At 41.5% G+C, this 14198-nt stretch overlaps 1 protein-coding gene across 1 annotated transcript; it reads left to right on the forward strand.

Annotated features, from left to right (window-relative positions):
- Nucleotides 1-2565: 2565 nt before the first annotated feature.
- LOC142149739 (tumor necrosis factor ligand superfamily member 14-like) lies at nt 2566-12186 on the forward strand. Its single transcript, XM_075205041.1, has 4 exons — nt 2566-2828; nt 5946-5988; nt 9708-9740; nt 11476-12186. Exons 1-4 carry the CDS (start codon nt 2607-2609, stop codon nt 11886-11888), a joined length of 711 nt encoding a protein of 236 aa, XP_075061142.1. The 5' UTR covers nt 2566-2606; the 3' UTR covers nt 11889-12186.
- The last annotated feature ends 2012 nt before the right edge of the window (nt 12187-14198 follow it).

The raw sequence follows: 14198 nt of genomic DNA on the forward strand, positions 1-14198 counted from the left end.
ATCTGCAGTTTCGGTTTTTGGGTGTCTGTTTATATTCCATTTGTTTTTGTCTCAAATTAGATTTTTCTTGTAGGGCTCCTGCTTGTCGGGTTTCTCATAATCGTTAAAACGTACCCAACCCGTTATGATACTAAGGGTCTATTTATCAAACAGCTACGGTTGTGAAAATTTTCTATCACTTCTATCACTGCAATTAAACATTTTCGGCTGTACAATTTATCAATAAAAGTTCACCAGGACAGCTGAGCGATCCTGGAGATACTGGCTGGAAGTGGTGAGAGGCATCTTACTGGTATAGCACAAGCTATAACCCTTACTTGCCAACTCTCCCGGAATGTCCGGGAGACTCTTGCATTTTGCGAGAGTCTCCCGAACTCCCGGATGAGTGTGGCAATCTCCCACATCTGGCAGAATTCTGCCCACTTCCTAGTGAAGTGGTCAGAATTAGGTCCAAAACGCAGCGCTTCACCGGGCATCATGGCGTTTGGCCAAAATTACTCAAATTTTGGAGCCCCGCCCCAATCACAGGCTTCCAGAGCAAGTCTGCAGCAAGTTGGCAAGTATGCTATAACCGGCAGGAGCCCTGCACATCTTCGTGTCAGATAAAAAAAAATTAAAATAATAAAGGTAAAAAACAAACAAAGTAACTTTTTAAAGAAGAAAAAAAATAAAAAAAAATCATTATTTTAATAATAAATCTTCTGGAGGTAATGTGAAGAGGCGCCCAGCGGGGGGCTTACCTGAGTGGCAGGAGGCAGGTATGTCTTCTTCCTTTCTTCTAGGGTCCCTCTGCCTTGGTAACAGCCACTCAGAGGCCGGAATGGTAAGCCAATCAGGGCTCACCCCTGTCCATTTGAAACTGTGGCGCCACGGCAAGCAATGACTGGCTCGCCGCTGCGCCATGCATTCAAATGGACCGAGGTGATTGGCTCACCATCCCACTGTGTGCCCACGTGATGACTATTATCTAGCCATCCCATGCAGCGTGGATTCAGTCATTTGGTGAGAGTCGTGCGGTGAAGAGCTCCAGTAAGAAGACACCAGGAAGAAGTATGAAGACGTCAGATAGAAACAAAAAAATGGCGGAAAGAGAGAAAACAGAATATCCTATGCTGCAGAAGAAAGACGTAAGGATCAAGACAGACAGTGAGCCCAAGATGATGGACGAGGGCAGGATGGTGAGGACTGCGGCAGGATGGTGAGGACTGCGGCAGTCGGCGGACAGCGACAGAGCGGTGAGGAGACGTCAAAGACTGCTAGAGAGAGGTAAATACTCTTCCATGCTCATGCTTTCACTCCAGAGCTGTAACTTAGAATTCTAGTGCTTGGGGCGAGAAAGAGAATTGTCGCTCCCCTAGCCCTCAATTTTAACCTAAAATATTTCTAAATTGCGCCCCCCTTCAGCGTTGCGCCCTGGGCGGTCGCCCCTGTCGCACAGCCCTAGTTACGGCCCTGCTTCACTCTTTCCTTTCTAACATTCTGTACACTTTGGCACAAGGTGCTTTGCACACATCAGGCAGGAAGTGTGGACATAAGTCTCTGGGTAATTAGGAGTGTGTTGCTCTATTGTATTTTTCTCTTTAGGGACATTAGTATAATTTCAGGCTTAGCCTGAGGCACCAGTAATTTCAGGCTTAGCCTGTGGCCCCATTTAAAGTTAGGCTTAGCCTGTGGTAACACCCACTGTTTCGTTGGCGGGGACCTGCATGTTTGGAGGTATGCAGAAGTGCTTTCCAAGTTGATTTTATGATACACAATAGTGCCCCCAATTTCCCATAGACACACTCAGGAGTTTGCACACAGAGCCTGAAGCTCCGGCTATCTCCGGCTCCCGTGCATGTTCACAAGAGCAGAGAGGAGGATAGGCAAGAATCTCCAGGCCCCCTAACAATTTTGCATTTCGACCGGGGCAAAGTTTGTTCTGTCCCTGGTTATTTGACATACTATGTCTGATAATAATCACTGTGAACTATATAATATTGAGTGCCTAAGAAGTGAAAACATTTACATTTGTTTTCAGCATCAACACAAAAATGCTTAAGTGACATATAAAATAAATAGCAAGGTTTCAGAATTTTGTAGAACCTATAGAACTTGGAGGAGTAGACAACCTGCACTTATAACTGTTATGAAGATATGGCTTAATATTCACCGACTGTCAGTAAATTTTCAGACAGCTGTAAACCCCGAATGTCAATCTGCTAAACGATATCTCGGGAGCAGAGAGCTGTGTGATGTGCAGATAGCAGTTCTTGTGGCCAGGTCAATGAGGAAACAGCATATTAGGTGAGTGTCAGTTTCAGAATTTCTCATCTCTGTGTGCATTTTTTTTATTTATTTTTTTGCTTTTAATTGCAAAACAGACCGAAATTACCACATTAAAACTTACCCGAAAAAATATTTATTTTGCCTATACTGTTTAATATTATGCAATAATTTTATGTCCGGCTTTGTACTGTGTGATTTGCATTGCATGTGTCTGCTTGTGATCTGTCTGAATAGCATAGGTGTAACTCCCATCCGCTCATCATCCCCTCCCCCTGGTGTCAGAAGACCATGTGTCACCTCTGTTCCACCAGCACAGAGATCCCTTTGCTGCACTTACAATGGACAGGTATGGAAGCCCTCCAATGTCTGTGTTCACAGTGGAGACACCCGGCCACCACCCTCCCCACTTCCCCCCACACATAAGAAAGAGGAGAGTGGAGGGCAAGATGTTGATTCAGCTGGTACTGATGATGTTCGCTCTGCTTGCCTTGTGTGGGGCAGCCACACAGATCTACTACTTAAGAAGGGTGCAAAGCAATCTAGATGCCACTCAGGATATGGTAAGTGTTCTTTCTATGATGGGGAAATGCAAGGGGGTGTTTGGGGATGAAGAAGTTGGGGCTGTCCCTCTGGTAGCATAATTGTTAAAAATGTTCTATTAGGAGGAGGGCAGATTCTGTAAGAAAGAGAGAGGGAGGGAGAGAGGGAGGGAGAGGGGGAGAGGGAAAGGGAGAGGGAAAGGGAGAGAGGGAGAGGGGGAGGGAGAGGGAGAGAGGGAGGGAGAGGGGGGAGAGGGGAAGAGGGCAAGGGAGAGGGAAAGGTAGAGGGAAAGTGAAAGGGAGAGGGAAAGGGGGGAGGGAGAGGGAGAGAGAGACCATTGCTGCAAAGGGTTCAAGAAGAAGGAAATTTAAGATCTTTTGTGTGACGGTACTTAATGTATCTACCTATTTATTCACCATTGAAAACTCCTTAAAATGTGCTGTTCTGTGAATTTGCAAATGGTGTTATTTACAAAAATAAAATAAAAAATGGGGACAGCAGACGATTTTCTGGGTTCAATTCTTGAGCTTTTGTTGTAAGCTATGGAATTTCGCAGGTACAGGCCCACCACCGGCATCAATTTGCCAAAAATATTTTGCCATAGGAGATGGGATTGCCAAAACTTCAGGTACAAATGTGTCCTGTCTAAACATTGTCTACCTCCGACTGGAGCTGTGGTGGATAATTCTCCAGGTCCCATAGTCTGGGAAAAGTTTATAGAGCAACTGTGTTCTGACAGGTTGTCAGAGAAGAGGTGATTGGACAACTGATATTTTCTGACAACCTGACAGAGGAGAGTTTATATGGAAAATGATCTTCCGGCTGGCAAAGGTGGTCTATCTCTTGAAGAAAGTGGTTAAGACTTGGAACACGTGCTCGTGGATGTTAGAGCCGTTTAGTGTTTAAAAATACTTATTGTTCTCATATTAAAGTTAATTGATAATTATTTTATAATTAAACAACACAGGGAAGTATGTCCGGTCTTGTGAAGGCAGGACTCAGCTCCAGGTCTTCCCGCTTAAATATGAGAAGGGAATTTTTGTCATGTTAATCCTAGTCTAAGACAGAAAAGACACATACAATCACAAAATTGCCATCTGTAGCCATAAAGCTTGCGCCATTGTAATGACGTCACAAATGTGCATTTTCTGCATTCCGCCTTACAGTTTGTGGGAGTCGTCACTTAACCCCTGTTATGTATTGATAAAGATCTCATACTGAAAAACAAAATTTAGCATTGTAAAACCTACGTTTCTTATATTCTGACCTTCTTAGTTTTGCAAATATTTTTTTTTTCAAATCCTGGTAGTTTAAGCCTTATTTTTAGTCTGCCATTCTGGAAACATTGGCATATAAAATATGAGTTTCCCCACTGCTAATTTGTTTATTCTTGGACAACATTATCTCTTAGACATATCAGAGATGAGTGCTGTCGAGGGGCCAAATACCCACTGAGCAACTTGTGCTTTTACAAATGAGGTCTGACATTTAAAGGTTGATGTGCTCTCCCCCAGTGCATGATCACTAGGTATAGTTACTATGTGGTTATTTACTGAATAAATCTGGCCCACGTGGCCATTTCCCCCCAACAGTCCTCACTGTCAGTGTTTGGAATGAGTAGAGTTTGCCAATTTGAGGAGGTGTTATCTTGGTAAAATGTGGATGTGACTTGGTGGAGGGGGGTGTTGTCAATCACGCATCTCATTTCATTCCCCTGGGATGAGGGGACAAATGGACTTGCTAGATATTACTGGAAGGCCCCAGGAGCTCACATAGTCCTTACCATGACTGTCTTGCAGCAGGATACAGATGGTAGACATGATATATGATAGCTATCTATGCCAGGGCTTTCTTAGAAAAAAACATGTGTCCTGGGCCCACCATTAGATTTCCTACTAATAGAGTGAAAATAGCAGAAACCATAGAAGAGCTTCTAGGGCAGCATGATATCTTAATGGTTAGCACTTCTGCCTCACAGCACTGGGGTTATGAGTTTGATTACCGACCATGGCCTTATCTGTGTGGAGTTTGTATGTTTTCCCTGTGTTTGCGTGGGTTTCCTCCGGGTGCTCCGGTTTCCTCCTACATTCCAAAAACATACTAGTAGGTTAATTGGCTGCTATCAACTTGACCCTAATCTCTCTCTCTCTCTCTCTCTGTGTATGTATGTTAGGGAATTTAGACTGTAAACTCCAATGGGGAAGGGACTGATGTGAGTGAGTTCTCTGTACAGCACTGCGGAATTAGTAGCGCTATATAAGTAGCTGATGATGATAATCTCAGCCCCGAGGTATGCAGGCCGGACAAGAGACCTATTGGTTGAAGGAGGAATGCCTTGCAATAAAAACCTATTATTCTAAAAAATACAGTTTGTCCTTTTGGTACCACGAGCCATATAATTTTGTTTAGTCTCTGTGCCAAAAATTATTAGCACGCTCCTGCAAGTAAAGATAAGCTGGTGAACTTCTTCATCAGTCAAGTTCAGGCTATTTAACAGAGCTACAAAGTTCTTGTGATGCTATCTTCAAGTTTCGACCTTCCATGGAATGCTGTTCCACACTATAATGTAAATTTGCCTTTCACTGAATTTAAAGTCTATGAATAGAGCTGGCATGGCGACCGTTAATTAATTCTGCTTTGGGGTAGAACCAGAAACATTTATGGCCAAATTCTTCCCGGAAAACATGGGAAATGCTGTGGCCAAACGAGAATTTTGACCAATTTAGCAGAACAGTTTCAAAAAAATTTGCTCATCTCTACCTTGGAGTGCCATCCATTTACCCCACAAGAGTACACCTTACAAAATAATAATAAGGTTTTTCAAAGAGTACCGAAAGAGAATTATCAGTGAGGACAGATGAATAGTTTTCATTCTCAACTATCTCTTTAATAAAAAGGACAATGTCCATGACCACTTCCTCTGCTTTTTTCTCATTTGTGAGGAGTTTATAAAGTCTTGAGCCTCTAGTAACTCAATGTATCACAGTATTGGTTCCAGGTAAAATATATTTAGTGATACTATTCTCGGCTTTGTAAGCGAGGGGTTGCGAGCTCGAGAGGAGGAGATATCACTGTCCACTCTGAGTATTCTGATCAGAATCCTTTTAAGTTAACATCCTGTGTCTTATCTCTTTCAGATTAACACAAATTCTCTTGCACAGAAAATGACCTTGAAACAAGGTAAAACATTAATAAATATATGAAAATAAAATAGGTATTAAGAATGCATGTTAGAATTAATCTGAATGTAATTCCATAGCACATATCAGATACTACAGTAGTCCTCGTGTATACTGGACGATATCTCCTGGTGATGTACGACATTGAACACTGGGGTAAATGAGGGAAACCAGGGCTACGCAAAGCAAGAGCTTCCATGCAGAATGAAGAAAAGCCTTCGATGGATATTCAAAGCAGGGGCTACAATGCGGAGCCAAAGTAGGAGCCCACGTGCAGGGGCAAACGCAGGATTTGCAGAGGGGGGATTCCACATCACGCCAACAGTGGGCGTGACCAGCATACATGGGGGTGTGGCTATTATTTTAGATGGTGCTTGGCTGCTCTCCAACTCTCCCTTATCCCATAACATACATGGGCAATGCTGTGTGCACTACTGTTAGGTGCACGCACCTCTCTCTTTTCGAGGAGAGCAGTGTGATATGGGGGCAGGGTCCAGCCACCTCAATTATACAGTGCCCCAGGCTTGGAGGGGGGTTTCCAGGCACTAGGTAACCCCCCTCGATTTGACTATGACATGTTGAATCAAAGGGCTTCTTTGAAGGATGAAGCCGAGAACTTAGATAAAAATTCAAAGCAAGAGGTTCAATTCAGTTTAAAACAAGGACTTCCATGCACAATCAAAGGAAGTGTTTCCATGTAGACCTTTGGGATAAACATTGCTGTCACACACATTGACCTATTTGGGGCCTAATTATCATGTTCTGCAAGTTCTATTTCTTGTCGCCACATATCGCAGCCAAAAGAAATGATTATTCAGACCAATTTATCATTATAGTACAGCCAGTGTTATGTTTCACCGCTGTGGCAAAATATTTGCTTATCTTGTCCGCCACTGCCTATGTGGAGTGCCTATGTGCGACTAAAACTCCGTACATGCGCAGGTTGTCACATAGCACATTTCAAATCTACTTTGCTACAAAATTCAGAGTCACCATTCAGCATTTAGAAGTTAGACTTCTCAATTGGTCACAGTTCCAAGTGTGAACATTAAGGAGGGGAGGAACATGCAGCCTGTAGGTAAGGGATCAGAAGAGATCCCTTTACACTGTAGACTCTCTTCTCCAGCAGGGCTTTACATAGGTAAGCCCTGCATAATGACATCCTCAGATGGTGTTAGCAATTGAGGATAAGCTGCGAAAAGCTAAGTGTTTCACAGCTTGTTAAATAGCCCTATTTCACCATTCCATAGTAAACACTCAAGATATTTGTGATGAGTGGGAGGTAGGTTATGGAGGAGTGAGATAAAAATAAATTAAAAGGCAAGGGGTAAAAAATAAATAAAAAATATGGCTTTATTTAAATAGACATATTAAAACATGCCATGAGTTTCTCTTCAATTAAGAAGTATTTATAATTATATACAGTATTTCTATAAAACATATATAAAGAATATATAAAATGATATATTTCTACAGTGTATTATGCTGTGGACTGGTGAGATAACTGACATCCTTGAGGCAATTGAGAGATTAAACTGAAGCAATACTCCTAAACCTAAGATTATTTATCTGTTGGATTTTCATCACCATTATAAATAATGATGCCACTGCTTACACTTGTAAAATGAAAGAAACAAACTATACCTCATGGCCTTATCTATGTGGAGTTTGTATGTATATTGTTTGCGTGGGTTTCCTCCGGGTGCTCCGATTTCCTCCCACACTCCAAAAAAAACCATATGAGTAGGTTAATTAGCTGCTATCAAAATTGTCCCTAGTCTCTCTGTCTCTGTCTATCTGTCTTTCTGTCTGTCTGTCTGTGTGTGTATATGTAAGGGAATTTATACTGTAAGCTCCAATGGGGCAGGGACTGATGTGAATGAGTTCTTTGTACAGCACTGCGGAATCAGTGGCGCTATATAAATAAATGGTGATGATGATGATGATGGGTATCCTAAAAAATGCCAATACACTAAAATTCCAAAAATAAAGAATAAGAAATAAATAATAATAAAAATTAGATTACATCAGATAAACATAAACAATTCTAGAACATATAAAATAAATATATAAACAATTCCCAGTTCACATGAAGAGTCCATAGTTCACATAAAGGGCTAGATTTACTAAGCTGCGAGTTTGAAAAAGTGGGGATGTTGCCTATAGCAACCAATCAGATTCTAGCTTTCATTTATTTAGTACCTTCTACAAAATGATAGCTAGAATCTGATTGGTTGCTATAGGCAACATCCCCACTTTTTCGAACCCGCAATTTAGTAAATCTAGCCCAAATAATTCTTCAATATACATGGAAATTCTTTACCAGTATGATCATCTACCACTCCGATGTGTATATGAGTCCCCTCAAGGCTGAATATTGGTCCAATCTATCAAAAATGCATCAGAGTCTTGTTTCTTACATATCGTAGGCTTGCATCCACTTACACCAGGAGTCCAGAGTCAGACACGGGACAGACAGGAGTGTGCGAGTTGGGTACAGTAGGGAAGTGTTCACATAATTAGGCGTGAACACATCACCAGATACGACTCTTAGGTATCTCTTGTACATTCTGTAGGGTTGGTGCATAGTTACACAACAATAATGCTGAACTATCTATCCGTTTCTGATTGGCTGTTTGTGTAAAGCCCTTTCCGGCTGATTTTACGTCATTCATTAGCGTTGCAGCTACAATAGATCAAGTCCAGCCATCTATTCACATTGCTTCTTTATCATTTTCATTAGGACTATTGCAGGAAAAGAGTTTCCCATTGGATTTAATTACATTAGATATGGAAAATGTTTCTTAATAACAGTCAAGACATTTTTCACTCTTTTGTATATGACACTTCAATACATTAGTATATTGTTTACAAATAGGGTAAGGTGGCTTTACAGTTTACTACTAACACTGTTAAGCTACATCTCTATGCTATTGACAAGTACACACACTTATACACCTGGCATAAATTCTATTGTTTTTGTGTTGAAATACACCAGCGTCAACATATACATTTAGGATTTACATTTAGGATACATGTAGGATTTTTTTAGTGTACGTCTTTTTCTATGCACATTTGGAGCACAAAGGCAACTCTAAATAAGGCCCTTAGACCTTCACCATCATCATCATTTATTTATATAGTGCCACCAATTCCGCAGCACTGTACAGAGACTGCACTCACATCAATCTCTACCCAATAGAGTTTACTGTCTAAAATTTCCTAACACACACAGACAGACTAGGGTCAATTTTGATAGCAGCCAATTATCCTACTAGTATGTTTTTTGGATTGTGGCAGAAAACCCATGCAAACACGAAGAGAACATACAAACTCCACACAAATAAGGCCATGGTTTGGAATCAAACTTATGACTCCAGTGCAGTGAGGCAGAAGTGCTAACCACTAAGCCACCATGCTGCCCACAAGTCCTAGTCCTAATTTGCTAATTGATACAAGGTATAAATTCAAACAGACCTGAATAGATCTGGGTGTAATTTGAGTAAATGAGGAGTATGGCCAATTTTTATCCCAAGTTCCATTCTGGAATATTGGTAGCTATTGGTATATATTGCTTTATTTTGTTGATAGTTGCCTTACTACTGTTACTGGTGCTCTTGGTGCTGTACATATTGTTTTCCTGAACCAGGTTTAAATCTGTCACCTCAACCATTTCTAATTTATTTTTAAATACTAACAATTTCTCTCTCTGTTTTCCAGATGTCCGCCCTACACCCTCTGCTCATGTCACAGGTATGTGTGGGGAGTAGGTCAAGTGACTGTGTGAAGTTGGTTTTAAACAGTAGGAACTGAAAGTGATAATAGGATGTCTATCATCATCATCATCATTTATTTATATAGCGCCAACATATTCCGTAGCGCTATTAATTTGTCTATGAATTTGGTAGTTTAGAAAAACACATGGCTGTTATGAGATATCATTTTCATTTGGGTATATTCATCATTCCAGTTGAATAAAAAGTGGGGGTCTTACCATTACATAGATCCAGGCAACCCCCTGCCAGAAATACTCTTAGCATTACTTTAGGGAGAGTAAGGATTCACGTGCCAGTGGCATTGCTACCAGTCATCTGTAGTGTACAGGCAGGGCTGGTGCTAGGGTCCATAGTGCCCTAGGCATTTTGAAAAAATCAGCGCCCCCCCCCGCAAAAATCGGTGCCGCCCCCCCCCCCCGCGCAAAAACGGCGCCCTCCTCCCTCCTCACCCCGTCTTTCCTTAACTCACCACCGCCACCTCTCTGCTCCATCTCCTCCCCTCCACTCACTGAGTGGAGGGGAGGAGACAGAGCAGGGGGGCGGCGGTGGTGAGCAACAGCCTCTTCCCCCCTCCCCCGTGCATCTGAATGCTGTGCGGCGGCTGTGACAGGTATGGTCAGCGGTCGCCGCACAGTTTTAAAGTAATTTTCATTCTGGAGGGCGCCCTTCAGAGCCCGGTGCCCTAGGCAAGTGCCTAACCTTGCCTAATGGGAGCGCCGGGCCTGTGTACAGGTGTTTTTTTTCCTGCTAAAGTTGAGCCTCATGGCTCAAACAACCAATCAGACATTTGCTTTCCTGTCTAACCTGCACTGCACAGATAAAAGCTAACGTCTCATTGGTTGCTATAGCTATAGTGCGGATTTGCAAATTTTGAGAATCGTGTTATAAAACACAAATCTGGGTCATGTACACGCGGATGTAGTTACAGAGTTTAGTTCAAACAATAGTTGACTTACAGTAAAGGAGAGTTTCAAGTCTGCAAATTATTTTTCTGTTATTGACAAACACATTTATTTATTGTTTTACTGATTTGCATAGAAACAAAACAAAACAGTAATTTACATTGAATGTACCCCTGAGAATCTTACATATGAAGAAAAGGAGACATTAGGCGCTGCGAGTGGAATCTATATTCTGTAAGCAGTAGCGGTAAGAGAGATGGCATCATTACTTACCCACTAGATGCATAGGCATTTGAAATGCACATATCCCAATAGCCCTGATTTTGGAACCCCAAGAGAGTTGTGGTCTATTGGGTAGCAAGAGTGCCTTTGAGGGAATGAGGATTTGCCTGGGACTGTCTGTTTTTGAGGATATTTTCCTAAAACTGCTTGAAGGTAGTTAAAGTTAGTAGTACTCATATACTAACAGTGTTTCTCAGTTCAATATTTCCACTGAACCACACAAACCAATCAGCAATTAGCTTTTATCTGTCTAGTGCCGGGTAGACAATGGAAGCAACTATCTGGCTATGTGATATTTTTACACCTAAATACTGTTTTAGTAAATTAGTTCTTGGTAATAATGATAGTAAAGTAGAAATGTTATAAGAATTTAACATAAAAATATGAAGCTAAAAGAACAGAAGTGCTTCGAATGAACGTCAGTTGTAAAGTTCTACCAAATCTGAAACTTTTACGCTTTTTGATGATAGATATTTTTAGTAAACTCATTTTTCATGCACTTACCCCCAACTGTACACCTCTCTTCAGGTCTTACCATTGCAGACACTTCTTCCACCTTTCCTCTCCAGTGGGAGCCCACCAGAGGTCTAGCCTTCCTGCATGATGTGGGGTACAGCAACGGGTCACTTGTGTGCATGAAGAGTGGACTATATTTTGTGTACTCCAAGCTTCAACTTGCCTTATCAAATTGCCCCCGAGTTAACGACCCTCCGACATTCTTTACTCACGGAGTATACAAGAGGAGCACTGACAAACCTCTGATGGAGAACAAGAGAGCGTTCTGCGATACCTGGGGGTTCCCAGTATGGAAGGGGAGCAGCTTCATAGGAGCCAATTTCATGCTGGAGAAGGGGGACGAAATCTATGTCAAAATGTCCCACAAAAATCTTATACGCGTCGATAGGGACACTATAACATTCTTCGGACTATTTGGGCTTTAGAGAGCTCAAAATAATCGGTTCCTCTAAAGCTATTGATCAAAAACATGGAAATATAGTTACTCATCTATGCAGTAAACATGCTCTTTAAGTTTGGAGATGCCTCCAATGAAAAACTTTTTCTTGAACCATCAAATCAGTAAAATTTCTTCCAGCGAGCAAGAATTTTAAATGGAAATCACTGGGCAAGACCGTGGTGGAGGATACCTTCAGACAAACGCAAGAAGACAAAATTAATTTAACTTTTTTATTTTTTTTTAAATTAACCAATAAAAATATATGTTGTGCCTGAAGAACGAAATCCTTTTTTATGTTTTTTTTTTTTTGTTAAAGCCACCTGAAACATTTGCCGATATGTACACCGTAACTGGCTCTGCCCTGGGCAATGCAGGAGAATCTTTGAAAGATAAACTATGGTTACATCTGTGTTATTAATATACTGCAGTTAATTTATGAACTGCAGAATATTTGGGAATGCAACAATTTTTATTTGGCGCTGGTCCCCCTATTTATTCACCTTACACATGCAGGAGCTTGTCCACAATTAGGTGTTTGGAACTACTGATCCGGCTGGAAATTGTAATAATATCAGTCCGGATAACTGTTACTTTAGGACTACTTCCGTGATTTCTATCAATGTGTACATTTTCTCCTAAAATACTGCTTAGTTTAGCCTTTGTTATGCCTTAAATTAATCAAGAGTATGAAGAGACATCGGGATTAGATATATTACATGTGATGCTTATGTGTGTTTTTGAAGGTTATTATTACATTGTTTGAAATATAGTTTCCTACTCTCCCAGAATTGTCTGATAGACTCCCAGATTATTGATTGACATCCCAGACTTCTGGGGAGTAGCCAGTTCTCCCAGAAGGCCCCTCATCGGACCTGCAAATTGGATGTGGGTGTGTCATAAATACACAAACATGTCATCAAGGCCCACCCACGAGAGATGAGGTCATACGATTCGAGGCATCCTAAGCCTTGCCCCTCCCACTTGTTGATACAAATTGCGCAACCAAGCTCCACCCACTGCCTTTTTTCATACCTTCTTCCAGAAGGAAGGTATGAAAAGTGGGTAAGTTTGGTTTGAAATGCACCTAAAATTGTGACCCCCCCATATAAAGCCAGCCCTTGGCGGGGAGATTCTGTCTTGAATGTTCTACTATATATAAATATATTGTTTGTCAAGCATCCTTCAGTTCTTTTCAGTCAAGTATTTCCTCACCTAAGAATTTACTTAAACATTTTTGGTAAACCAGGGGCGCTGAGAAGTGGGTGGGGGGAGCAAAATGGCTCAGGGGACCGATAGCTTCCTATTGGCCCACCAGGCCACACCCCTCTTGCGCAGCCAGGGGGTGGAGCCAAGAACCTATAGCAGCAGGGTGCGAGATTATATTCAATAGCCTTGCTTACAATACAATGTTGCTTTCTGGATACATTTTTGGCCACTATAGAGAGTACAACAACCCTTTGTCTTACCCCAGGGACATGAAAAGAAATAATTCTACCTAATCTCACTAATACATGGGATACATGAACAGCAAAAGAAAAATAAATGTAACGAATAAAAGTTGCAGTAAGGCAGATATATTCCGATAAATTAAAAGTAATCTACAGGTGAAAACCCCCTATCAGCAAAAACAATATCTAGAATCTACTATAACTAACTATTGGAAGAGTGACTGACTCATGAATCATAATTAGGGCATTGTCAAGGTCTCACCTCCTCCCCCTCCTCCACATCCCCCTTTCTCTCCTCTATGTAAAACTCATTTGTCACTGACCACAGAGCAAGTAAAAGTTAAGTATAGAACTGAAGTAACCACAAGAGACTTGCAAGCAGCGAGTAGGCCCATCCCACTGTGTTTAGTCTCAGTCACAGCATCCTTTTGTGGCTGTACAATGCTGGGTCTTCCGGTCTGCATACTTGCATACCTCAACTCCACAATGCAAACAGCAGCATAAGTAATCACACAAACCGGAAACTGCTTAAAGGGAAACAATAGCTAAACTAATTTTGCTTGTAGACATCTACAGAGATACATGTAAAACTTCCTATGACTTGATAAAACTTAAAGAGGACATGTGGCCCATACACAGTGGAGGCAGCCATTCACAAGAATGCAGCCAATACATTTGCCAAGGAGCCTATGTATTTATGGTCGCATATGTAACCCCGCCTCATTAAATATCATTCCTTATTGCAATGATAATGGAAGATATTATGCGGCCATTTACTAAAAATATCATCCTGGGTTAGCGCTCCGCGTTCTGTTCTGGAGTCTGTTATTAGGTTGCGCATGCCCAAA

Source organism: Mixophyes fleayi, chromosome 4, assembly GCF_038048845.1.
Source record: "Mixophyes fleayi isolate aMixFle1 chromosome 4, aMixFle1.hap1, whole genome shotgun sequence".
NCBI lineage: Eukaryota > Metazoa > Chordata > Amphibia > Anura > Limnodynastidae > Mixophyes > Mixophyes fleayi.